Raw genomic sequence first — 23,504 nt, 5'->3', positions numbered from 1 at the left:
GTTAATGACGTAAGGCGTCTGTTACCAAAAAGAAAATAGCAGCGAGAGAAAAAAGCAATGACGTTGTACCGCTCTGCGTCACACACCTACGTATACTGCGTCATCGGAAATTCGTTTACACGGCACGCATCAGCAAGTATTAATAGAGCCGCTGCTGCGTCAAAAACTTTTCTTGTTTTTGTCATATTTAATGTTGCAAGCTATTTTTGAATGTTTAATAAGCCACAGCCCACGGCCAAACGCATGTAGCTATTATAAGTGCTTTTGTTTAGCTTAATAAAAGTATTACTAACTACACAATCTGGCTTTACTATGAGGTTGTTAAATCATTCCTAATTCAATTGTTTTCGCCATTACGCTCGATTTAATTTTAGGTTAGGAGCCTGTAATAGATTTTTTATGAAAATTCCTCGGGCATTTTAGCCAGTTCAAGTTATTCTTCTTTTAAAATTATATTGCAATCGCAAAAGCGAAATCAAAAACCACAAAATAAAATCACGATAATAAATTAATGGCAACTATGTTAAAACGAATCACATCTTCGATTCAGTTGTTCTTCTTTGCTTGTCCATCTCTCTTAGGTCTTTTCGAAGTATTTTTCCACTTACTGTCTTTGGGATTGCATCAATAAATGTAATTCCACCACGAATGTACTTGTACTTTGATACCTTGTCTGAAAAATACATGCCATTACTCTGGTGGTTTGTGTTTTAACGGTAACATGTTTTGCTTTCAAGGAAAAATAAGGGGGATTGCTATTACTACTTGTAAAAGTGGGTTAAAAATCGTGAGGTAAAAGGTATGAAATACGTCACAAACTTAGAGTATTTGCTTAAAATGTAACTTTAAGTGGTAAACTATTTATTATTTCTTTTACTTATGTTCAAAATCACAATTACCTTAGGATTAAAAACAACGCAGTTACCTTTTAGGAAATCATGTATAGCCTGTTCTGTAAGTGCTTCATCTTTTTTGACAACGTAAGCTTTGGGTACTTCCCCAGCTTCAGAATCGGGGACACCAATGACCCCCACGTCACCCACCATTGGGTGGCGCAATAACAATTCCTCTAATTCAGCTGGGGCTACCTAAAAGTTTAAAAACACCAAAAAGGGCAGTAAAATTTTCTAAAAAACAACAACATAGAATTACCCAGTTCGTTATTGCTAAACCTACGACAATTGATTTTTTTAACTTAAATTTAAAAAGTGAAAAATAGGTAATTGCTGTACTGCTAACCGTCCTGACATAACTTAGATAGTTTTGTGGAGACAATCTGGGGTTATAACAATTTAGTTGAAATTTTCCTCCCAAACAGTTTGACAAACGCTATAATCTCGCCTGAAAAACTCCTTGTTAAATTAAATGAAAACAAGTCGACCTTAAACCAGTGGTGGGGTTCAATTTTTTTTTCACACAAGTCATATTTTTTCAGCCGTTTTTTTACAAAAAGTCTATTAACAGTAACCAGTAATGCTAACCGGTTCGCTGATCTCCTAAAATTTCGTGAGACGGTTCTTAAGAACCGGTGCAAACCGACTAAATGCCACCACTGCCTTAAACCCCAATAACAACAATGTACCTGAAAGCCTTTGTACTTAATTAGCTCCTTAATACGGTCTATGACGTACACAAATCCTCTGTCGTCATAATGCCCTATGTCACCAGTGTGAAGCCATCCTTCTCGGTCAATACAGTTGTCAGTTGCCTTCTGGTTCTTGTAATAACCCTTCATTACCTATTTAAGAAACACAAGTTGTTGTTTTAACGTTATGGTGCATATGTAACTTCTTCTTGCAAACCTTTTCCTACAATTTGATAAAAAAGGCGAAACACATGTCAATAACTTAATTAAAAATATTTACCGTATATACTCGCCTATAGGTCGCGCCACCGTATAGGTCGCACTATTAGTTTTGTGTCAAAAAAGTGTAATTTAGAGTTGACTCGCACATAAGTCGCACTGAAAATCTAGGGATTTAAAAGGCCCTTAGCCCAGCTTTTTTGCATAAATAACTGGTGCAATTGGTTGTTTTTTACCATTGAACTGCATTCCATTGAAACCGCAAAACTATGTTTTCTCAACAAAGCGGGAAAATCCAACGCAAAATGAGCTGACGCATGTGCGTGTGCGCTCTTGAAACTGTCTCGCATTGGTATGTGCGTGCACGAGCGCATGCACCCGTATTCGATAGCACATTTCCACTACAATTCGCGTCTATAACGCGCACCCGTAATTTTTTATTGAAAATTAGTATGAAATTTTGCGTGTTATACTCGAATAAATACGTTATATCCGCCTAATAAGCTGACCGGAAAATACGGTACTTGCAATAGCCGAAAACTTTCAATTTTGTTCCGACTTGGTGGCGATTTGCACTTATGTCGAGCGGATAGGTCGCACCTATATATTTTTTTTTAAATAAAAGGAAAAAAGTTGCGACCTATACGCGAGTATATACGGTATGTCTGTTCTGACAAAATTACTTCAAAAAATATTTTCAAAAAGTTACATTGATGTTTTATATCACTAGTTTGCAAACGTTTATTTTTTGGTTAAAATTGGTTATAAGCTATCTCATTTAGAACAAATGTATTTTGGTAGTGAAAGCGTCTTCAGTGCCTTATTAAAATGGAATTTATAGTACAAAAGGTAAAACCGTTACAACAATGGTAACAGATTAGGGAAAGATTGACAGAATCAGATCACCAGGATTTAAAATTTATTTTATAAATATCAGTCGTTGTACGTAATGATGGGTTGGTTGAGATTGTTTATGATTTCTATTACCATGCGAAACAAACTAAATTCTATGTGTTTTGATTGACCTGTGGCCCCTTCAAGCACAATTCTCCATCTTCATTCACGCCAAGTTCCTTCCCAGTTTCGGGGTGAATCACCTAAAGCGAGAGGTACAATATAGCCCCTGTGTGTTTGAAAACGTAATTGTCGCGTACTAGTATGCAGTTAGACACACAAGTGCGACGTGCGTAACTTTTCTCAAGGTCAGCGTTTAGAGATAACCAAAAAATAGGCCTTTCCAGTTCAACTGTATTCAATAGAATGGCGACCACACCCAAAACATGTTGCAATACCACACAAACGCATTGTTACGCTGACACTTATGACGTCATATAGCATTGCCCAGCCTTGGGTTTACTGGTTGTGACATTACCCCCCATTTAAGCAAAATCTATGATTTTTGCAACAAAGAAATCACAACGCCAAGAGAACGAAATATAACGACAAACCACAACTTAGTAAATGCGACTTAAATAGTCGGCGCCAACATTGTCACATCCTTTTATACTTTCATACGTAATACGATAATTTTGAAGCGACATCGCCCACCGCATTACTCGGTCATTTGTATATCGTGCCGACGTTAAATACACAAGAGGCTGGTGATCAGTTTGCAAAATAAATTCGCCTCCGTAAATATACACTTTAAATTTCTTAATGGCCCACACTATAGCGAGACATTCTCTCTCTATTGTGGAATATGACTCCTCGGCTTTAGTCAGCCGCCTGCTGGCATAGCTCACTGGGAACACTTCGTTTCCATGCCGTTGCAACAAAACGCATCCGAGGCCGACATTTGAAGCGTCGGTGCGAAGTATGTACATCTTCTTCTTATCTGCCAGGTGTAAGATGGGCTTGTTGACCAGCTTTTCCTTTAATTTCTCGAATGCCGTCTTTTCCAGTGGCCCCAGAATAACATCGTTAGGTGAACCTTTTCTTGTAAGGTCCGTCAGAGGCGCAGCTATTTCCGAGAAACCTGGGATAAAGTCCCGATAATATCCAGCCAAACCTAAGAATGAGCGGACCTGTTTCTTAGTAGTAGGACGGTTTGCATTTCGAATTTTCTCAACATTCTCGTCGTTCAATCCAATGGTCCCTGCGTGCACGTAGTGACCCAGAAAGTCGACCCCGTCTGCACCAACGATACACTTTTCAGGTTTTACTGTAACGTTTCCTGACTTTAAACGAGCAAACAGCCTTTTCAACGCGGCCACGTGATCTCCCCACGTCTCTGTATGAACCAACACATCATCGATGTAGCATTCCGTATTGTCCAACCCGTCCAAGAGGATTCGCATGGCGCGAACAAACGTTGCACCAGAATTTACCATGCCAAATGGCATTTTTAGAAATTCGTATGTTCCACAGTGAGTTACGAATGCTGTTTTGTAGATATCCTGTTCGGCAACGGGGATTTGCCAATAACCCTTTGTCAGGTCAATCTTTGTAAAGTACCTGCTGGTCGATAACTCATGAAACACTTCATCCACAGTTGGCATTGGTTCGTTATCCAACACAGTCACCCTATTTAACTTCCGGTAGTCGATGCAGATTCGATTTGAACCATCTTTCTTTTTGACGATGACCACGGGTGAAGCGTATGCTGATTGCGATCTCTGAATAATACCCTTATCCAGCATATCTTCAATATCCTTTTGGAGACCATCCCGCAGTTTGTAAGGTACTGCGTATGGTTTTGAACGAATTGACTTATTGTCAGTCAGCTGAATACGGTGTTCGGTAAAATCCATTTCACCAGGAACGTCACTAAATATCTCTTCGTAGCTTCTCACGAGATCCCTAACCTCGGTCTTTTGATCTCTTGTCAGCCTTTCCCCAAATTTGAATGAAGGATCTTCAGGACATTTGCAGCTACCCACTTGCCCCTGTTGAGTATCTATTGGGACATCTTCTGTACGTGCAACAGGCGTGTCATTCCGAGACACATACACCTTCAACATGTTGATGTGAAAGGTCCTACGCTTTCCATTGACGTCTAGTACGTAATCATTAACGGAGACTTTGTCAATCACCGTGAATGGTCCTTTCCACTGCATTAGGAGCTTGTTGTTATCGGTTGGCAGAAGTAACAACACTTGTTGTCCTACTGTAAGCTTTCGCGGCTTTGTTTTCTTGTCGAAGTGCCTTTTGTATCTCACATGTGACTTGTCCAACTCTTCCCTCGCCAGCGCTATTGTCGTCTCTATCCGTTTCTTTAAATCAATGACGTACTGATAACTTGTTTTCACTTCAGGAATAGTGGCTGAGTTGGTCCACATCTCGCGCAAAATTGCCATTGGACCACGAATTGTCCTTCCATAAACAAGCTCAAACGGCGAGAAACCTGTAGCCTCTTGTGGAACCTCGCGATATGCGAACAACAACGCGTTTATATACCTATTCCATTGCTCAGGCTGGTCGCTACACAACCTCTTCAGCATTCGCTTTAGCGTGCCATTGAATTTTTCAACGAGGCCATTACACATGGGATGGTACGGTGTAGTTGTTAGGTGTTTGATCATGAGGAGCCGTTCGGTCTCTTTCATGCATTCCGATATAAATTGAGTCCCCAAATCACTCAAAATTTCATCCGGAATCCCTAGCCTGCTGTACATATCCACCAAAGCCTCAGCAACCGATTCTGCCGTGATTTTCTTAAGCGCCACTGCCTCCGGATAACGTGTTGCGTAATCGACCACTGTTAAAATGTAACGGTGTCCTTCCGCACTCGTTGGATAAATAGGTCCGACGAGGTCCACTGCCACCCTCTTAAATGGAACATCAATTAGAGGTTGACTCTGTAGGGGCACCTTGTGTACGCTTCCTTTACTAATTGTCCTTTGGCAAATGTCACATGACCGACAAAAACGTCGGACGTCGTCTCGTATGCCCGGCCAGTAAAAGCTCTGCATAATCTTGTCACATGTCTTTTTTATTCCCAAATGTCCCCCCATGATCGAGTCATGAGCAACTTGCATAATTCTACTTCGCAGAGAAACGGGTACAACCAGCTGTCTTAACCAATTTCCTTCATTTACGTTGGGGTGCAAATACGCCCGATAAAGCAGTCCGTCTGTGGTCACAAACTTTGTTATTTGCTGCCCTCTTACCATTTCCTCATCACGGTCCCGCAAATCGTCAAGAGACTTGTCACATCGCTGTGCGCTTTTAAATCCATCACTGTCCGTAACCGGCCACTCTTCGCAAACCGGTACTACGAGAGGTTTGTCCTTTCTTTTACTCTTTTCCTTCTGGGCCCTCGTAGTAACTGCACATACTTTTCCCCACGCCACATCTGGATCGTCGGCTTCTCTTGCACCAGCAACATTTCCGATGCACAAATCGTGTGCCGTGTTGGGCAGACACCATGCCTCCACTTCACCGCTGTAATATGGAGTACTTACTGTAATTTTAGCCACCTTGGCTTTGACCAACTTGCCGTCGGCTAACTCGATAGACCCGTGCTTATCCAGAATCTGATCGTCATCCACAAACTTTTTGTTGACCAAGATTCCAGTGCATCCAGTGTCTCTAAGTGCCGTTACTTTATGTCGACCAACTCGACCTTCAACAAGCGGCAAACGTGTGGTATTCCGTCGACCAAACGTCATTTTACCTTGTGCTTTTGCGCAAGACACTTTTGGCGGATTTGGTGGGTATGCACGTGACCTGCAGTCCTTCGCAATGTGCCCCACTTTATCGCAAATAAAGCACTTTCTCGCTCTCTCGACAACTTTCTTTTCCTTATCTCCAGCCAACTTTCGGTTGTGCGCTGTTAAAAATTGTTCGGCGACTGTCGTCAGATTGTTTAGCGTTTTAGGCGCTTGTTCTCTAATGTACACAGACAAGTCCTCCGGACAAGATTTCAGGAATTGCTCCTTGACAAACAAATCACTCAATTCGCTCCAATCTGTGTTATGGCCAGAAAGCTTTACCCATTTGTTTAGATAACTCTGAATCCTCACGGCAAATTGCTCCGGACTCTCATGTTCCTCGGGCTTTGCCATTCTGAATTTCATACGGTAGCCTTCTTCCGTAAGATCGTACCGATTTAGTAAGGCATGCTTTAACCGGCGATAATCAACCGCGTCAGTATCCGAAAGTCGTGAGTAGACTTCTAGAGCTCTCCCCGTGAGTAGCGCGCTTAACGCTGTAGCCCACTCTTCTTGCTTCCAACTGCTATTTGTGGCGAACCTTTCAAACCGTAACAAATAGCTATCAAGCTCATCTTTACCGTCAACAAATACCGGTAACTTGGGCACTTTTGCTCTGCTTCCAACAGCTACTTCCTGTCTGTCGCTGTTCACTTGTGCAAGCTGCACCTCGAGTTTCTTTAATTCAAGTTCACATTCTTTCTGTGCAAGAACCTTTGCTTCCTTATCGGTTTCAGCTTCTCTGACCAAACGCCTTTCTTCGCGTTCTTGAGCCTGCTGATCAGCTACGAACTTCATCAAACTTTCGCCAGAAAGTTCCATTTGCTTTCCCATCTCTAATAGTTTCTCCATGCTGCTTACAAGAGGTCTGCTGATACGCACATAAATTGGATCCAAACTAAACTTTTATTTAATTTGTAGATCCCGGACGAGCCCCCAGAATTGTCGCGTACTTGTATGCAGTTAGACACACAAGTGCGACGTGCGTAACTTTTCTCAAGGTCAGCGTTTAGAGATAACCAAAAAATAGGCCTTTCCAGTTCAACTGTATTCAATAGAATGGCGACCACACCCAAAACATGTTGCAATACCACACAAACGCATTGTTACGCTGACACTTATGACGTCATATAGCATTGCCCAGCCTTGGGTTTACTGGTTGTGACAGTAATATACTCCGGGATACCTTCAACAGGGTGTTTGGAACCACGATTCCCACCGACTTTGTTGGGAAGTTCGGAGTAAAAGTTGAAGTTGCTGGGACCGCCTCAGTCAACCCCCAACCTGTGTGAAAAATGCGTTTTAAACTCACTAGAAACTACCTAAAACCAAACGCGCAAAATTTCATTGTGACGTCATAGACGAATTACAGACGATTTTTGTTGCGTTTAATTAAGTATTTTTTAAGTAACTTTTTAAATCTAAATTGGTCAAATTGGAATCCTGCTGTCTTGGTTAAGGCTTGTGAAATGTTATGTATAAACCAGTAATTCTCAAAGTTGTGTTCCTACGGGAAACCAACAAAATGGGTTTCTTTGCAGCGCACTGATTCAAAAGCTTTGACTTGTTCAAATAATTTAATCTGCAGCTCAAAAGTTTTGTGATTATTAATTTGTCCCTCAAATAAGACAAAAATGAGGTTCTGACGTTGTTCAAAAGCTTCAAAGTTAAAACTTTATTAAGTTGCACCCAAAAACGGTGCTTTGATGACACACTTGAATTTTTCCTGCCTTGCAAAAGTTTTGCAACAAACAACGGAATAAAATTCACTATTATCATCCACTTTACCTTGGCCAATTGTGAAATTGTATTTCTTTGCTACAGATTCAGCAACACCGTCAGGTAGAGGAGCAGCACCGCAACCGACCTCACCCAGCGACGACAAATCGAAATGATCAGCCAGTGGCATTTTGTCCATCGCTACAAGGATGGGTGGGACCGCACTGAATGACGTCACCTGCGGGGAATTTGAAAAGAATTTGCCGGCGTGCTGGTCTCGTGACATATTATGCTGTTTGATATGAGAATAAGACTTAAAATTGCACAACCAAAATATCGGGCACACGTTGATTGATATGTGCTTTAAAAGAACTTGCCATTGTACGAAAAATGGCAATTAAATTTGCATGCCTTTTGAATCATTATAAACTTATATTCATTGTTATGACAAATGTGTTGTCTCATTGAGTTGAAAAATATGACTTCCATTCGACACATTTTCAAGTATACGAGTTGATATTTCGTTCACCTTGTACTTTTCAATCTTCTGCAGCATGCTGACCATGTCGAATCTGGACTCGATGATTATTTTGATTCCTTGTATCAGACAAAAGATCGTCCCTGTAGCGCCGTAGATATGAAACATCGGCAGAACCATGTATATTATGTCCAGCCGACAGAGGCGGATAACAGACCTTGAAAAACAATCTTCTGAAGATAGAAATCGCAAGGGCCCATCCATAGAGACACTTTTGTGATTACCTTTTTATGATTTACGTGAAGTTATATGCATATTATTTCAGGGCATAAAGCTAAACAAGTAATATACTCATAGCCAGTGGTGCGATTCAATTTTTTTGTCAGCCGGTCTATCACAAAAGTCATATTTTTCAGCCGGTTCTGTTACAAAAATGCTATATACAGTAACGAGTAATGCTAACCGGTTCGCTGATCTTATAAAATGTGAGACGGTTCTATAGAACCGGTACAAACCGGCTGAATTCCACCACTGCTTATAGCCAATAACTGTTAAAGACAGCGGAAAACTTCATTTTCTTGATACATTTGCTCGAAGCTGTGTATAAACGCTGCAAATGTTCTGGAAACTTAAAACTAATTTAAAATGTGGTCGTTTGAAAGTAAACGTTAAGGTCGAGTGCACAACAGTGAAAAACTTTTGTTGCAATATGTTAGTTCAAAACTGTTTATAAACGCTACAAATGTCCAGAAAAGTGACACGCTGATTTAAAATAAATTCATTTGAAAGTAATTGTTAGGGTTGACTTCACAATCAAAGGTGGTTTGTAAACTCGTATCGGTTCTGAGTTCAGTGAATTACATTAAGCAGACCTTTCTGAAGTGGGCCGCCTACCTGACAATAGTTAGGCAGGAAACCACATTTCCATGAGTCAACATTACACCCTTCGGCAAACCCGTCGTTCCGCTTGAGTAGGGTAGCAACAATACGTCATCCTGTGAGATTTTCACGTTGCGCGGGAAATCTGCAAAGAGAGATATGATTCCTGTTGACGTATAACTCATGTTCGAAAAGATTTCTAAATATCGACAGGTGGCGCAAAGAGCAATGGGCAATGTTTAAAAAAATGTGTTTAAACGCAGACGGTTTGGGCTTTTAGGATTGGGATGAAGCTTTATACCAGTAATAACAACAAAATTGCCTCATAAAGTAAGTTCCAAACGTTAAATTTAGTTCTTAACCTCATCTCAGGCTCACTGTTAATAAATATACCTTTGCTCTTTGAGCCATCCATCGGTATTTAGCAAACCTTGTCTATTGTGCGTCCTTATGTTAGTAGCTCTACCGCAACGAGATATGCTTTCTCTTATTTGTCTGTGACGTGTCAAGCGCGCTGTACTGACCTCTAGTGCTTGCTTTGCTGATGAGATCATGAAACGACGTACAACGTTGATTGCTGTCCACCGAGAATATATACTGCAAATCAAATGTTCTTATCAGATAATTGTTTTTTACACACATGAGTTTATGTGCATATAAAAGTTAAAAGTAGTCATTGCAGTGACTTGAACAAAATTCGAAATGTTGCACAATGTCAGTATAGAAAGTTGGTTTAGAGGCGTTGTGGAATTTAGATAAAGATTCTGCGGAAATTTAAAATGAAAAATTAAAAAAAAAATCTTTGAGATAACTAACGAATACAACAGTCCACATAGAGGTAAAAAGCGACATGCTTTATTTTTGAAACGTTTCGGCAAATGCTCATGCCATCATCAGTGATAAGTAGGGCAAGTTTTTGTTGCACTAAAATCGTGAGAAAGTTGCACTTAATTTTAACAAAAGTTGCAGTAAAAAGTTGCAATTAAATCACTTCCTTACATTTTGCGCAATACTTGATAAAAGTTGCAATTAAATCACTTCCTTACATTTTGCGCAATACTTGATAAAAGTTGCAGTAACAAGTTGCGTGAAAAATAGAAAAAAGTTGCAAAAAGTTGCAACATAAAATTCTCACAAACAGCTTATAACATCATACTACATAAATTCTGAGTATTTAGGAAGCTGCCGGAAGCTGTAAAAAAAGTTGCAAAAAATTGCCCTAGGGATGAGATAATGTCGCTTTTTATTCTATTTGGGCCGGTATATTCGTCATTAGACTTATGAAAAGATCCGTGTATAGTTTTACCAAAATTTATTTCTAAAACAGCTATATCTGAATGAAGTAACAAGTCAGTAGTTTGAAAATAAACAAAAACAAGTAAACTTGCCTTGATGGATCTGACCACTTTCGCAACTTCAACCATTGTGTCGTAATTCTCATCGTTTACGAAAACCGCCTTTGGTTGAGATTGGACGAACTGTTTTAGTATTTCATCTAAGAAGGCAAAAGGCGATGTTTACTTATACTTTTTTAACGTTTACCATAAAAAGTGGATCTTTGAAAGTGTGTTTTAATAAAGTACTAGTAAAGCTGTCCAAGTTTATGTAATGCACGCACCTTTCGTGTAAATCGGGTTACACGTGGACATTATTGACCCACAAGTTGCACTGGCAACAAAAACCACCGGGTAAGCTGCACAATTTCCACAACAAGTTGCCACCACATCACCCTTCTTGATGCCGAGCTTGTTGAACGCACTCGCACATTTGATTATGTTCTCTCGTATTTGACGATACGTGTAAGATTTGGCTCCGTCGCTTTCATCAATCTAAATACAAAGGTTACTACCGGTTACTAGTGCAAAGGTACATGTGGCCACAGTACAATCAAGTTGACAATGTCCATGATCGCCCCCAGTGACTTGAAACTGTTTTAAACATCGTAGTTCGAAGGTTACCAAGGGTTATTTGTACAAATTTTGGTTACCAATGATTTAGCCACGCCATGGACAAAATTCGCCATTATCATGGTGGCTCCAAGTGAGGTTCAGCTGCCTTAAACTTACGCACATCAATAGTTACTAATAGCCATTTGTGCAATGACGAATTTAAGTGGCTAATGATTTAGCCAGACCATGACAGAAATTGCCATTTTCATGGTGAACCCCAGTTACCTTTTAATTATCTTGCAGCGATGGGAGGCAAAGTTAACTTCGGTGCAAAGATTGGTTATGACGAAGTATAATTGTGCAAAATCACCCTGTTAAGTGTTTAGTATTTAAGCATGTTCAAGTATTAAGTGTTTCTACATGCGCTTTATTGTATTCTGAAGCAGGCCGTAGGTTAGCTGGCTCAATAAAACGTCCTGTACGCACAGATAACAGAAAGATACGCATCATAAACACAGGTTTTTCATACATTTGCATAATCTGACATCAAGACGTAACACATTATTATGGTATCCAGCAAATCTGTTATCTGATAGAACTTCGGTGACGAGTCAAAGGTTTTTAGGAAACAAGTCATAATAAGATTACAGCTCACCACTGCAACGTCGTCCCCATACTTTCCCAACAAATCCAAAACATAATGACTGAAGTTGACTTTAGGAATGACAACATCTGGCAAAGGGCTTCCCAATGGCATGTTGCTGCTAAAGTTTCAATTTCTGGCTTTAGTTTAATGGTTCACGTTGTGCGCTTGTCAAGCTGTGTGACTTTGGTTAATCATTAAACGAAAAAGCTATGCGAGTGTGGCTTGCTCCTAGCAAATAACTCCCTGGGTGACAAGCATTGCAACTTATTGCCACATTTTGTGCGCACGAGCTTCCTATCGCTGCGTTTTTGTGTGTTTTATCGCTATTGCAGCTTTATAACAACTTTGTGTTTTAATTTATGTCATTACCCTGGTGAAGGTGTCTGGTATGGGACGATCGAAACGAAGTTATTTTGTAATAAACACTGCTGGAAGAGCTACATATTTGTTAATACATTATGCATGGCAGCAACATCTCATTTATTGCCATAAGCCCAATAAGACTTCGACCTTTCGAGAATATCTAAGCAAGCACCGCTGTCACGGTTCATTCCGTGTCATCGCTCAGTGATTACCGAAAGGTTCTGCATTGGTTTTGATGGAAAAGCTGCGGCAATTATTGCTCCACCTACAGGAAGATAGAAAACATATTTCAGCGAGTTGGGGCACAAAAAAATAGCATAGCTTGGGTATTTTATCTATGGGAGACCAACAAAAAAGAAGATAAACGTTTTTAAAGAAACTGTTGAAATAACTTACATTCTATATCCACTTATTTCCCCTCTAAAAAACTTCTAAAATGCTTAACACAGTGGTTCCATACCGGAGAGGAATTCTTCCCATTATTATTTTTTCATGTGGTTTGCAAATAGACACTTAAGGTCCAATTTTAATAGATCTTGGTATAATTAAGCATCTGCTATGTATTTGAGGGATGACTGAAAGTGCTTAAATTGTTAATTGTGGAATTCGTCGAAAAAGGTTGGGAACCACTGGCTTAACACGAAGGTAAAAATGAAAGTTTGTAAAATACGTGTGTCGTCTCAATAGTTCTAGCACCTTTTGGTTGTAGATTTGATGTTTAGCCCACGAAGGGAATAAAACTCCATACGGGAAGGGGATTAGTCAGAAAACTAAATATCCTCTACGTAATATTTCCTGCAGCGGTTTTAGTTTTCATCACACGATTATTGCAATATGTTTCCCGGCTAAAGTTATACTCCTGACCCATCATTATACGGTTGTCAACACGCAGTTGTATTGCAAAGGCCTAAACCAATAGTTACTGTAGCAAAGCTACAATCTCAGTCGCCATGGTGATTAAAAGTTCTTTACCAGATGTGGTCATTCCTGACATTGATGTTGCCAGTTTTGTTCTAAAGAAGATGAAAAAATGGGAAAAGAAAAAAGCAATTGTAAGTATTTTCCTTTACTTTTAATCAGGCTAATTAGAAAAGTAGAATATATTGACAAGTAGGCTATGTTTTCATGACATGTTGAACTTTCAGCACATTAAAAATCGCACTGCCCAGGATAACACTTTCTCATTTCAGATCGACATTGGAAACAACTGCAGAGAATACAGCTTTAATGAAGTACGTGAGAACTCCATGAAATGTGGGAGTGCATTTTACCGCATGGGGTTGAGGAAGGGTGATGTGGTGGCAACTTGTCTCACAAACTGTGCCGAATTTGTCTTCATAGCAATCGGTGCTAATGCATGCGGTGGAATACTTGCTCCAGTAAATCCGATTTGCACAGAAGGTAAGTGCATCCTTTTTAAACCTCCGAAGGTTGTGAGTTTGATCCCCTCCTTAGCTATGTGGCTTCGTAATACCAAAGTGTGCAATCAGTCACTTCAAAAGAAACACTAGAACACGAAATAAATGTGAGCTTTTGATCGAAAACAGACCTCCTAAAAACATAGGTATTGCAGACGTTTATAATTACTGCTGTCATTAACTTTTTTGGCTTTTTTGTTGACTGAATTAAAAGTCGTCACTATCGAATCAACAGGTCTGCATGATGCACATTTAAGCTCACCAACAAGTTAAAGCTTAATGGTGTTCTCGTTATTTGCAGATGAAATGTATCAGATTCTGAATCAAGTGAAACCGAAGTTTATCTTCGCAAATTCCTTCAACTTTGAGATGTTAAAGAATGTCTCTAAGAAGTTATCTTGTGTGGAAGTGAGATGGCAATTAACTTGCCTTTAAATCTTTCTAAATTCAAACTAACTAACTAAAACTTATTTCCATTTCAGGATTTAATCTGTGTTGAAGAAGGTTTTGAAGGAAAAACTTTTACTGAGTTTATTGCAACTGGAGACGCTAAAGGTAAATTTAATCAGTTTGCTAAAATTATTCACTCTGCCCAATAAAAGTAATTGGGCTCCCAGTCAATCTGTTGCTTGTTTTCGCCAAAAAACAAAACCATATCTTTGCCAATGAGCTGCAGCGCGTTTAGCTCTCATCCACCAATTGTGCCCTCCATTGTTTTGCGCTCCATAACGTTACAACGTTGCGCAGCTATTTCCAGCTTGGTGATTGTTTTAATGATATTGTGTCGCTATGTTTTCTTTTACCAAGCGAAATAAACTCAACTCAACTTAATTCAAATGGGTTTTTTAAGATCAATTGATAATTGAAGTATTTTTTATACGTGATGTATTCCAATATTTTATTTTATTAGATTTTCCTACCGATATCGAAATAAGCAGCGAAGACTTGGCAATGATCCTTTTCACAAGTGGCACAACCGGTTTACCGAAAGCAGTGAGGAAGACGCATAAAAACGTTTTGGCAACGCTGACTCTTGGCAGGTATTAAGTTCAAAGCATTTATCTAATGGTTTTCAACCCTTTTGTAGTTACGGATCGATTTTTAATTGTATCAGGTCTGTGGGCCCTTTTTGTACAAATACCCCGTTTAGAAGCCAGAAAATCATATAAAATCTTTGATTTCAAGGACCCGCAGTAACCACTTTATCGACACCTCGGGAAAAATCTTTGCATTTTGTCATTCGTTTAGAACGGGAAATCGCCTCAGAAATAGCCGTGTTTGTCCAAAATGGTAAAATTAATACACATTTTGGCCTTCCGTCAAATGTTTCAGACTCATGAGCACCACAAAAACTTTTTACAGTCAAATTTTTAGGTGTGTCTCAGTATTTTAAGATACTGCAAAGCTTTCTCCTGTTTATACAGCGCCCGATCCTATGAATTTAAGCAGAGCAACAGCACAACAACAATTTCAGCATTAAGTTTTGTTTTGTTTGCCAGCCCTTCTTTAGCCATATTTGTATGGAGCACTGGAGGCTTTAACGCTAAAAGGGTCTTTAAACCGACGGCAGCGAATAAAATACATTTACTTTGCAGGGTTGGAAAGTTTGGATTAGATGTTGATGACGTATCCTACTTGTTTATACCGTTGTTTCACATCACAAGTGCCATTGGGAGCTTGTTAATGTTAATACAGGGGGCAACGGTGGTTATGAAAAAGAACTTTGATTTTATGGAAATGCTTCAGGAAATACCGAAGTTTAAGGTGAAAATTTGACACTTACACAACAGCTAAAAATTGTTAAGGGCTTGCTTTTGAAACGGTTTATGCCAAAGTAAAACAGGGCAGAGATAAGGAAAAATACAAACTTCTTATGTATGTTCACTTGTGCAGGTGACAAACTTAAACGTAGTTCCGAAAATTGTTCTGGGTTTAAATCAACTCCCAAGTGAAAGTGGCTTCGATTTTTCATCCTTACGTCAACTTGTCTGTGGAGGCGAACCTCTCTCTTTAAGTGTTGCCAATTCCGTCATTGAAAAATACAAGATTGGAATTGCCCAAGGTAAAAAAATGCCACCAAAAAACAAGTTACAAGGCAACAAACGTTGTTTCAACAACAAAAATACTGGAAGCTAGTCTTGTTTGCTGTAAGCTGCAGAGAGTGTACACTGCTTCGGTCTCTAAGGTCTTATCACTACAGCTTGTAACATGACATAGGCTTATCATTGATTGGCTTGATAATTTTATGTTACTACTCTACTCCTGTTTGTTTTGGTTTTAGTTTGGGGCATGACTGAGGGAATGCCGGCGTCTATACAATCGGACGTCAACTATGGAGTTGGTTCGGTTGGAAAGCTGATATCCAATACGAAACTTAAAGTAAGCCAATGTTCAAAAAGCTTTTTCCTGCACATTTCAAACAATAACCAGTGAGCCTTAATACCTAAAGTTACCTTCAAGTTTTATCGTTCGGCATATTTCATTAAAGATGAGCAAACTTTGTGTCATGATGTATGCTGTTTCATTCAGGTGGTTGACATTGTAACTGGCAAAGAACTTGGTCCAAATGAAGATGGAGAATTGTGTTTAAAGGCTCCACAAGTAAGTGTTGTATGAAGTTGTTACAAATCTAAACTTAATCAAAATAATAGTGAGAAACACGGGTGTTTAGTGCATCGTTTTTTGTTTATTTCCTGTTCCAAACTCTTGATTTCTAATGCCCTGATAAACACCACCACATGAAAAGTCGAAACATGGGCATCAAACACAAAGCTTTATTGTCATAATGTAACAAAGAGTAATTAAGATAATTAAGATACTTCAAGCACAATAATATCTATTTTCTGCCTGCAGCCAGTGAACTCATGTCAATTTTAATTTGCAGTTTACGAATGGATATTTGAACAATCCTGAAGCAACTGCAAAGGCAATTGACAGTGAAGGCTGGTTACATACAGGAGATATCGGACATTACGATGATAACGAGTTTATCTATATCGTTGATCGACTGAAATCCTTGATAACCTACTATGGGTCACAGGTATATATGCAATTTGTTTTAACATTGAAGTTTAAAGATTTTTTGCTTCATTTATTTTCCAGGTATCACCTTCGGAGTTGGAAGGTGTATTGTTACGTCACCCTCTAATTGATGACGTAGGAGTCATCGGTATTCCCGATATCGATGCGGGATATTTCCCCAAAGCTTACGTTGTCAAAAAGGATCCATGGCTCACAGAGAAAGAAATTCACGAGTTCCTTAAAGGTAGAAAGCAAAAAATGAAATAATGTTTGATATTGTAAAAAAATTGAGCGACTGGTTCTTATCTGCTAATGTTTAAAGTCGAATCTAAACAAGTAAAACCTTCAACACAACGTTCAGAATAAAACCTGCTCTAAAAATTCGCTACTTCTCATTAAATTTTAGACAAAGTGGCCGATTTCAAGTTGCTACGTGGGGGAATCACCTTCATTAAAGCCATTCCGAAATCATCGACAGGAAAAACTCTGCACAGAGAATTGAAAGAGCTGGAAAAGAAATAAGTAACTGCCAAGATTCCTCACTTTCTGTTTTTTTCACATTAAACATTTCCATTAATCTTTATAAACTACATCTCTACCTGCAAATATTTTTCTTGTCATATGTCCACGCCATGCTTCAAATTTGTGTTTCAACTTAAAACACTTTCGACCAAACTCAGTAATGTCTTAAGGTATGTGACGTCACAAACGCTTTGACTGACAACTTACAAACTCAAACAAATAATACAGCCACATTGTTAACAATACAATAACAATAGAAAATGTTTTCAGTTGTAAACATTTTGACGCCCACATATTGCGTGGATCATCCAATAACTTAAAAAGCTAGTAGGGTTGTTTCTTGATGTCTTTAAATAAATAAATAATGGCTTTGTTTAAAATAACGAAGATTGTCGAAGTAGCCAGGTGACGTCACAAGAATCACGAAACGTTGTTTGTCACGCTTAAGTGATTACAGTATTCCTCGTTAGAAAAACTTAAATACATGAAACACAGGCAGAAGAGTTTTTTATAACAGCATTTTTTTAGTCTTTAAAAGTGATGGCAGATTTCACAAGAAATTTTTCATTCCTTTCCAAAGTTTGTTCTGATATGAAGTAAAACATTGCAATAAAATATCTTAATTACCTGAATTGAAACACTAATATAACAAACATCGGTTTGGTATAGATTTCATCAATGGTTCAAGCATATTTTCGTTAGCAAAATTACTTATCTTGCTCAAATAGGGAACAGCAATTGGCCAGTAACCCACCTGCTTTCCAATGAATGCTTTGTAATCTAAACATCCGCCAAGTGATTATTCCAGTCACGGTTTTGGTTTCATAACACGATCATCGCCATACGTTTTCGGGTTAGTAAAAACCGAAAACTCGCTAAAAACGTTTAACAATACGTAGCTGTGTTATAAAATGTTTTAAGGCGTAAGAGATTAAGTCAGTCGATGCATTTTTGTGGAAACAAACCGGTAGTTATGGTGATTAAAAGTTCTGTAGCACATGTGGTCATTCCTGACATTGATGTTGCCAGTTTTGTTCTTAAAGAGTTGAAAAGATGGAAAAGCAAGAAAGCAATTGTAAGTAGGCCTACTTTGTTTATTTTTAGGTTACCTACAACAAGGTTTATTGAAAATGTATATTCTAAAAATATATTGACATAAAATGTAATCTTTAACTACATCTTGAATATCGTCATATTAAAACAGTGTTACCCAGCAGAATGTTATTTTACATTTCAGATCGAGACTGGAAACAACTGTAAAGAATACACTTACGATGAAGTACGTGAGAATACCATGAAATGTGGGAGTGCATTTTACCGCATGGGGTTGAGGAAGGGTGATGTGGTGGCAACTTGTCTCACAAACTGTGCCGAATTTGTCTTCATCGCAATCGGAACTAATGCATGCGGTGGAATACTTGCTCCAGTGAACCCGATTTGCACAGAAGGTAAGTGCATCCTTTTTAAACCTCCAATGGTGGTGAGTTTGAATCTTACTTCAGCAATGTGTTTTCGAGCAATATAAATCTACAAAAAGGCATTTAGAAGTAGTAGGGCTGAAAAATAAGCGTTCATTTTTCAACGTTAACATATGCCTAACAGAACCTATAAAAACAGATTAAGTTGCTACTGTCAACCAACTGGCCTGGCAATTTGCTGAAAGTCGCTTAAAGCGGTGGTTCCCGACTCGTTTTAGGCCATTGACCACTAGCCCCAATGGAATAAACTCATAAACCATTTTATTGTTGAGAAAAAATACAGTCAACCTTAATTTAGAGCCTACTAAATTTATCATTGGGTTCACCGCAACTTGGCAAATGTTAATAAGGGGTCACGGGACAAGAAAGGTTGGGATCCTGTGGCCTAGATGGTTTTATCAGTGCAGCTGGCGACGAGAGATCGTACGTATTGGCTAATGTAGCTATTCAATGGACCATTGTAAATTTATTTGATAAAAATAAATAACTTTAGGCAAATCGAAACGGATTGACAGGTTACTTAAACAATAATGGTTTTCTTGTTGTTTGCAGAGGAAATGCTTCAACGACTGAATCAAGTGAAACCCAAGTTTGTTTTTGCAAATTCTTTTAACTATGAGATGTTGAAGACAGTTTGCAGAAAGTTAGCTTGTGTTGAGGTGAGGTAACCACTTGAATTAAATCTTTCAACAAAATTAAAATTATCTTCATTTAGGAGTTAATCTGTATAGAAGAAGGAATTGAAGGAACCACTTTTACTAAATTTATTGCAACTGGAGACATAAAAGGTATATTGAAAATACTTAAGAAACCAAAGCCTTTAAATATTTTCCAACAAAACAGATTTGGTGAAAATGATTAATACCTAACGCTGATCAAACCGGTTAAGCTGCCGACTAATATTTTCTGTTGCTTCTTTTCTACCTAGCTTATTATCAACTGCAATCCAGGACAAATGGGTGTCATCTGACGGTCAACTGTTACTTGCCTTCTTCTAAATTTTACGCACGGCTTACACAATTTTTTTTTTCATTCTCAGATTTTTCTACTGATGTTGAGATTAATGGTGAAGACTTGGCTTTCATCCTTTTCACGAGTGGCACAACCGGTCCACCTAAAGCAGTGATGTTGACACAAAGAAATGTATTAGCATCGTTGTCTGTTGGCAGGTTTACACAGAGTTTGAAATTATGTAAACCTGCCTAGGTCTGATTTACCAGCAGGAAAAAAGTAGCATAGGACTGAATTACCAGTTGATACAAAGTAGTCTTCTATGGATGTATATTTTAACAGCACAGTAACAATTCCAGCTTTGGTGTTTATTGATCCTGTATCACACTCCACAGTCTTTAATTTCAAGCCACCACTGTATAGAGGGCTAGAGTCTTCGCCGCAAACAGGCTTCTCAACCGCATCCCCTCCACCAATAGCGAAGTAAAGACATTAACTTTTGCAGGGCTGGAAAATTTGGATTGGACGCTACGGATGTAACCTACTTGTTTATACCGATGTACCATGTTACAAGTGTCTTTGGAAGCTTGTTTACGTTAACACAAGGTGCAGCGATGGTTTTAAAAACGAAATTTGACTTCAAAGAAATGCTTCAGGAGATATCAAAGTATAAGGTAAAATTTACACTTGGAAACAGAATAGGCTGATTTACAGAAAAAAAGCAGCAAAAACATAAAAATTAAAAATGTTTTCTCACAAAAAATGTAAATTTATATAGGTCACATATGTGAATGTGCTTCCCAAAATGGTTTCGGCTTTAAATCAACTTCCCACTGACAGTGTCTTCGATTTATCGTCCTTGCGCCGAATATGGGTTGGAAGCGAGCGTCTCTCTTTCAGTGTAGCAGATTCCGTCATTGAAAAATACAAGGTTGGAATCGGCCAAGGTCATTCAAGTTTTTACATATCAATCATCAAAACACGTTACTATAGTTAAGTCTGTTCATAGGTTGGGGCATGAGTGAAGGAGTGATTATTTCTCTAGGGCCGGACGCAAGGTTGGGAGTTGGCTCGGTTGGAAAGCTGATTGCGAATACACATATGAAAGTAAGCTAGTGCAAGTATGCTTGTTTACAGCTAAAAATAATCCGCTTTTCATCGTGAATATGTAAGAACCGTCCTGTAATCCATAGAGCTATAAAATTACTAGTACCAGTAGGGCAGTGGTCGGCAACCGCCGGTCAGCGGCCCGGTACCGGTCCGCGATGAGTTCCTTACCGGGCCGTATAATTTTTCAGGTTAAATGCAATAAAACATTTTGCCCGTGTATCCCGGGGATAATAAACTAATTTAAGCGTTTTCATTGCTAAATATTTGTAGTCTTTTGAAGACCGGTCCGCGATAAAATTTCACTTTCAAAACCGGTCCGCAATGCAAAAAAGGTTGCCGACCCCTAGTGAGTAGGGTCTTAATTCACTTATAATTTTAATGTCATGTTTGTTGAACATGTACATTTTTTTTTCTAGGTGGTTGACATCTCAAGTGGTAAGGAACTTGGTCCAAATGAAGATGGAGAATTGTGTTTAAAGGGTCCACAAGTAAGTGTTGTTTAAAGTTGTTACAAATCCAATGTTGACAATTTATATGTTAAGAATGGAATGTAGTTGCGTTTTCTAGTTGATAATTTCTTGTTTATTTTGTGTTTGTGCTCAGGGAATTAAAAAAAAAGCTTTGATATAGCTAAACATAGTAAACATACCAAATTGTAGCAATTTTCTCTAGTTTACGAAGGGATACTTAAACAATCCTGAAGCGACAGCAAAGGCAATTGACAGTGAAGGCTGGTTACATACAGAAGATATCGGACATTACGATGATAACGAGTTTATCTATATCGTTGATCGACTAAAGTCCCTAATAATTTCCTATGGAAAGCTAGTATGCATGAAGTTTGTTTCCATATTAAAGTTTCAAAAGTGTTTGGTAAAACCAGTGTTTTTAGGTATCACCTTCAGAGTTAGAAGGGGTATTGTTACGTCACCCTCTAATTGGTGACGTAGGAGTCATCGGTATTCGCGATTACGATGCGGGGCATTTCCCCAAAGCTTATGTTGTCAAAAAGGATCCATCGCTCACAGAGAAAGAAATTCACGAGTTTCTGAAAGGTAGAAAACAACAATGATATTTAAATTTAAAGAGCTCTTCTGGCAAATGTGATTTTATTCCGACGTTTCGACGTGAAGACGACCTGTATAGGACGTCGAAACGTCGGAATAAAATCACATTTGCCAGAAGAGCTCTTTAAACTTGATACTATGCCTGGCAGCAATAGCTTACATAATGATATTTAAAGTTGTAAAATGTGTATGTTTTATCTGCTAATTTCATTGAAAACCCAAGCCCCAAAACTGCCTTGAAATTAAAGTGTAAGCAGCTTAAAATAGGGCCTATCATACAATATTTTTTAGACAAAGTCGAAGATTTCAAGTTGCTACGTGGGGGAATCACCTTCATTGATGCCATTCCGAAGACAGCTGTGGGAAAAACTCTGCACAGAGCATTGAAAGAGTTGGAAAAGAAATAAGCATCAAACATCAAACTCTTTGATATTTTTATGTGATAATTTTGAAACTAAATTAATAATCGGAAATTTAATCCTTGATTCGTGTTCTTTATTTGATTTAAAGTTCCTGAACACGGATTTCGCTTGTGCAAGTTATGATCGGTTTGGGACATTTTATCCACACATCATTAACCATAGTCCAAGTAATATCGCTTACAGATGGCTTGAATATATATAGCTCCAACAAACTATCAATTGTTTATCCTGCTTAAGTGATTACAGTATCGCTTGGAAAAAACCTAAATACATGAAACCCATAGGCCGCGTTTCTCAACTTGTGGTAATAGTACCACTAGTGGTACGCCCATGCTTTTGACATGGTACGCGAGTAGCTTTCTGCTCCACTTCGTTTAAGTAAGATCATGAACTGCAGATAAACTAATCTGCCTTGCTTCTGTCTTCGACGTGCTTTTGAAATTGCCAACTTTGCTGGTTTTAAAAACATTTTGTGTCAGAAGAATTGGTCTATCTCTTGTTGTACTCTTTATAGCAGGGTTTAGGTAGTAGGCAGCGAAAGACAATGTCACGATCAGTATAGAGTTGAGAACCACTGCCATAAGTAAATCAATTTTTGTGTAAAAAGCGTTTTTTAGTCTCCAAATGTTATGACAGATTTCGCAAAACATTTTAATAATTTTTGCGACGTTTATAATGACATGAATTAAAACATTGCAAAAAATATTCATAATTACATGAATTAAAATGCTAACGTTAAAATATCGGCTCGACAAAGATCGCATCAATGGTTGAAGTTCATTTGTGAATTGGCCTGCTGATATAGGAAACCCTATACAATATCTATTTTTTAATATCTAAATCAGCTAGGTGATGATTGTAGTCACGTATTTTGTTTTCATCACACGATCTTAGCAACATGTTTTCCGGGTAAAGTAAAAACTGAAAACTCATTCAAACGACCTACAATACGCAGCTGTGCTTTCAACTTTTGGAACTAGAGTGTTAGTCAGTGGTTGCAATTATTGTTAGTCTGTAAATAATTTTAGTTACCGCAGAGAAGGAGAAATGCAAGAGGTACGACATTTACCTTGAGCAGACTTGCA

At 38.6% G+C, this 23,504-nt stretch overlaps 5 protein-coding genes across 5 annotated transcripts; 2 read left to right on the top strand and 3 right to left on the bottom strand.

Moving 5' to 3' along the window:
- Positions 1-448: 448 nt before the first annotated feature.
- Positions 449-8,864, bottom strand: LOC145205082 (putative 4-coumarate--CoA ligase 1). The gene is made up of 7 exons (XM_080077729.1): positions 8,705-8,864; positions 8,245-8,413; positions 7,643-7,740; positions 2,830-2,901; positions 1,583-1,738; positions 926-1,088; positions 449-673 (listed from the first exon to the last, which is right to left on the bottom strand). The coding sequence occupies exons 1-7, from the start codon at positions 8,831-8,833 to the stop codon at positions 534-536; spliced, it is 927 nt and encodes a 308-aa protein (XP_079933855.1). The 5' UTR covers positions 8,834-8,864; the 3' UTR covers positions 449-533.
- On the bottom strand, positions 3,035-7,605 carry LOC145205081 (uncharacterized). The gene has a single exon (XM_080077728.1). The coding sequence runs from the start codon at positions 7,306-7,308 to the stop codon at positions 3,259-3,261; it is 4,050 nt and encodes a 1,349-aa protein (XP_079933854.1). The 5' UTR covers positions 7,309-7,605; the 3' UTR covers positions 3,035-3,258.
- Positions 8,865-9,543: 679 nt separating the features above from the next.
- LOC145204575 (uncharacterized) lies at positions 9,544-12,178 on the bottom strand. The gene is made up of 5 exons (XM_080077168.1): positions 12,077-12,178; positions 11,151-11,361; positions 10,921-11,027; positions 10,057-10,129; positions 9,544-9,677 (listed from the first exon to the last, which is right to left on the bottom strand). The coding sequence occupies exons 1-5, from the start codon at positions 12,176-12,178 to the stop codon at positions 9,544-9,546; spliced, it is 627 nt and encodes a 208-aa protein (XP_079933294.1).
- Positions 12,179-13,282: 1,104 nt separating this feature from the next.
- On the top strand, positions 13,283-17,655 carry LOC145205223 (uncharacterized). Its single transcript, XM_080077894.1, has 12 exons — positions 13,283-13,482; positions 13,621-13,831; positions 14,150-14,256; positions 14,331-14,403; positions 14,759-14,888; positions 15,444-15,612; positions 15,742-15,910; positions 16,130-16,227; positions 16,378-16,449; positions 16,733-16,888; positions 16,951-17,113; positions 17,276-17,655. The coding sequence occupies exons 1-12, from the start codon at positions 13,381-13,383 to the stop codon at positions 17,389-17,391; spliced, it is 1,566 nt and encodes a 521-aa protein (XP_079934020.1). The 5' UTR covers positions 13,283-13,380; the 3' UTR covers positions 17,392-17,655.
- Positions 17,656-17,729: 74 nt separating this feature from the next.
- LOC145205222 (uncharacterized) lies at positions 17,730-22,895 on the top strand. Its single transcript, XM_080077893.1, has 13 exons — positions 17,730-18,244; positions 18,313-18,466; positions 18,629-18,839; positions 19,422-19,528; positions 19,585-19,657; positions 19,909-20,038; positions 20,326-20,494; positions 20,599-20,767; positions 20,830-20,927; positions 21,347-21,418; positions 21,603-21,758; positions 21,823-21,985; positions 22,289-22,895. Exons 2-13 carry the CDS (start codon positions 18,335-18,337, stop codon positions 22,402-22,404), a joined length of 1,596 nt encoding a protein of 531 aa, XP_079934019.1. The 5' UTR covers positions 17,730-18,244; positions 18,313-18,334; the 3' UTR covers positions 22,405-22,895.
- The last annotated feature ends 609 nt before the right edge of the window (positions 22,896-23,504 follow it).

This window comes from Phallusia mammillata, chromosome 8, assembly GCF_965637545.1.
Source record: "Phallusia mammillata chromosome 8, kaPhaMamm4.hap1.1, whole genome shotgun sequence".
NCBI classification, from domain to species: domain Eukaryota; kingdom Metazoa; phylum Chordata; class Ascidiacea; order Phlebobranchia; family Ascidiidae; genus Phallusia; species Phallusia mammillata.
The sequence above is the reverse complement of the archived record's forward strand: the minus strand, read 5'-3'. Positions and strand labels throughout refer to the sequence as shown.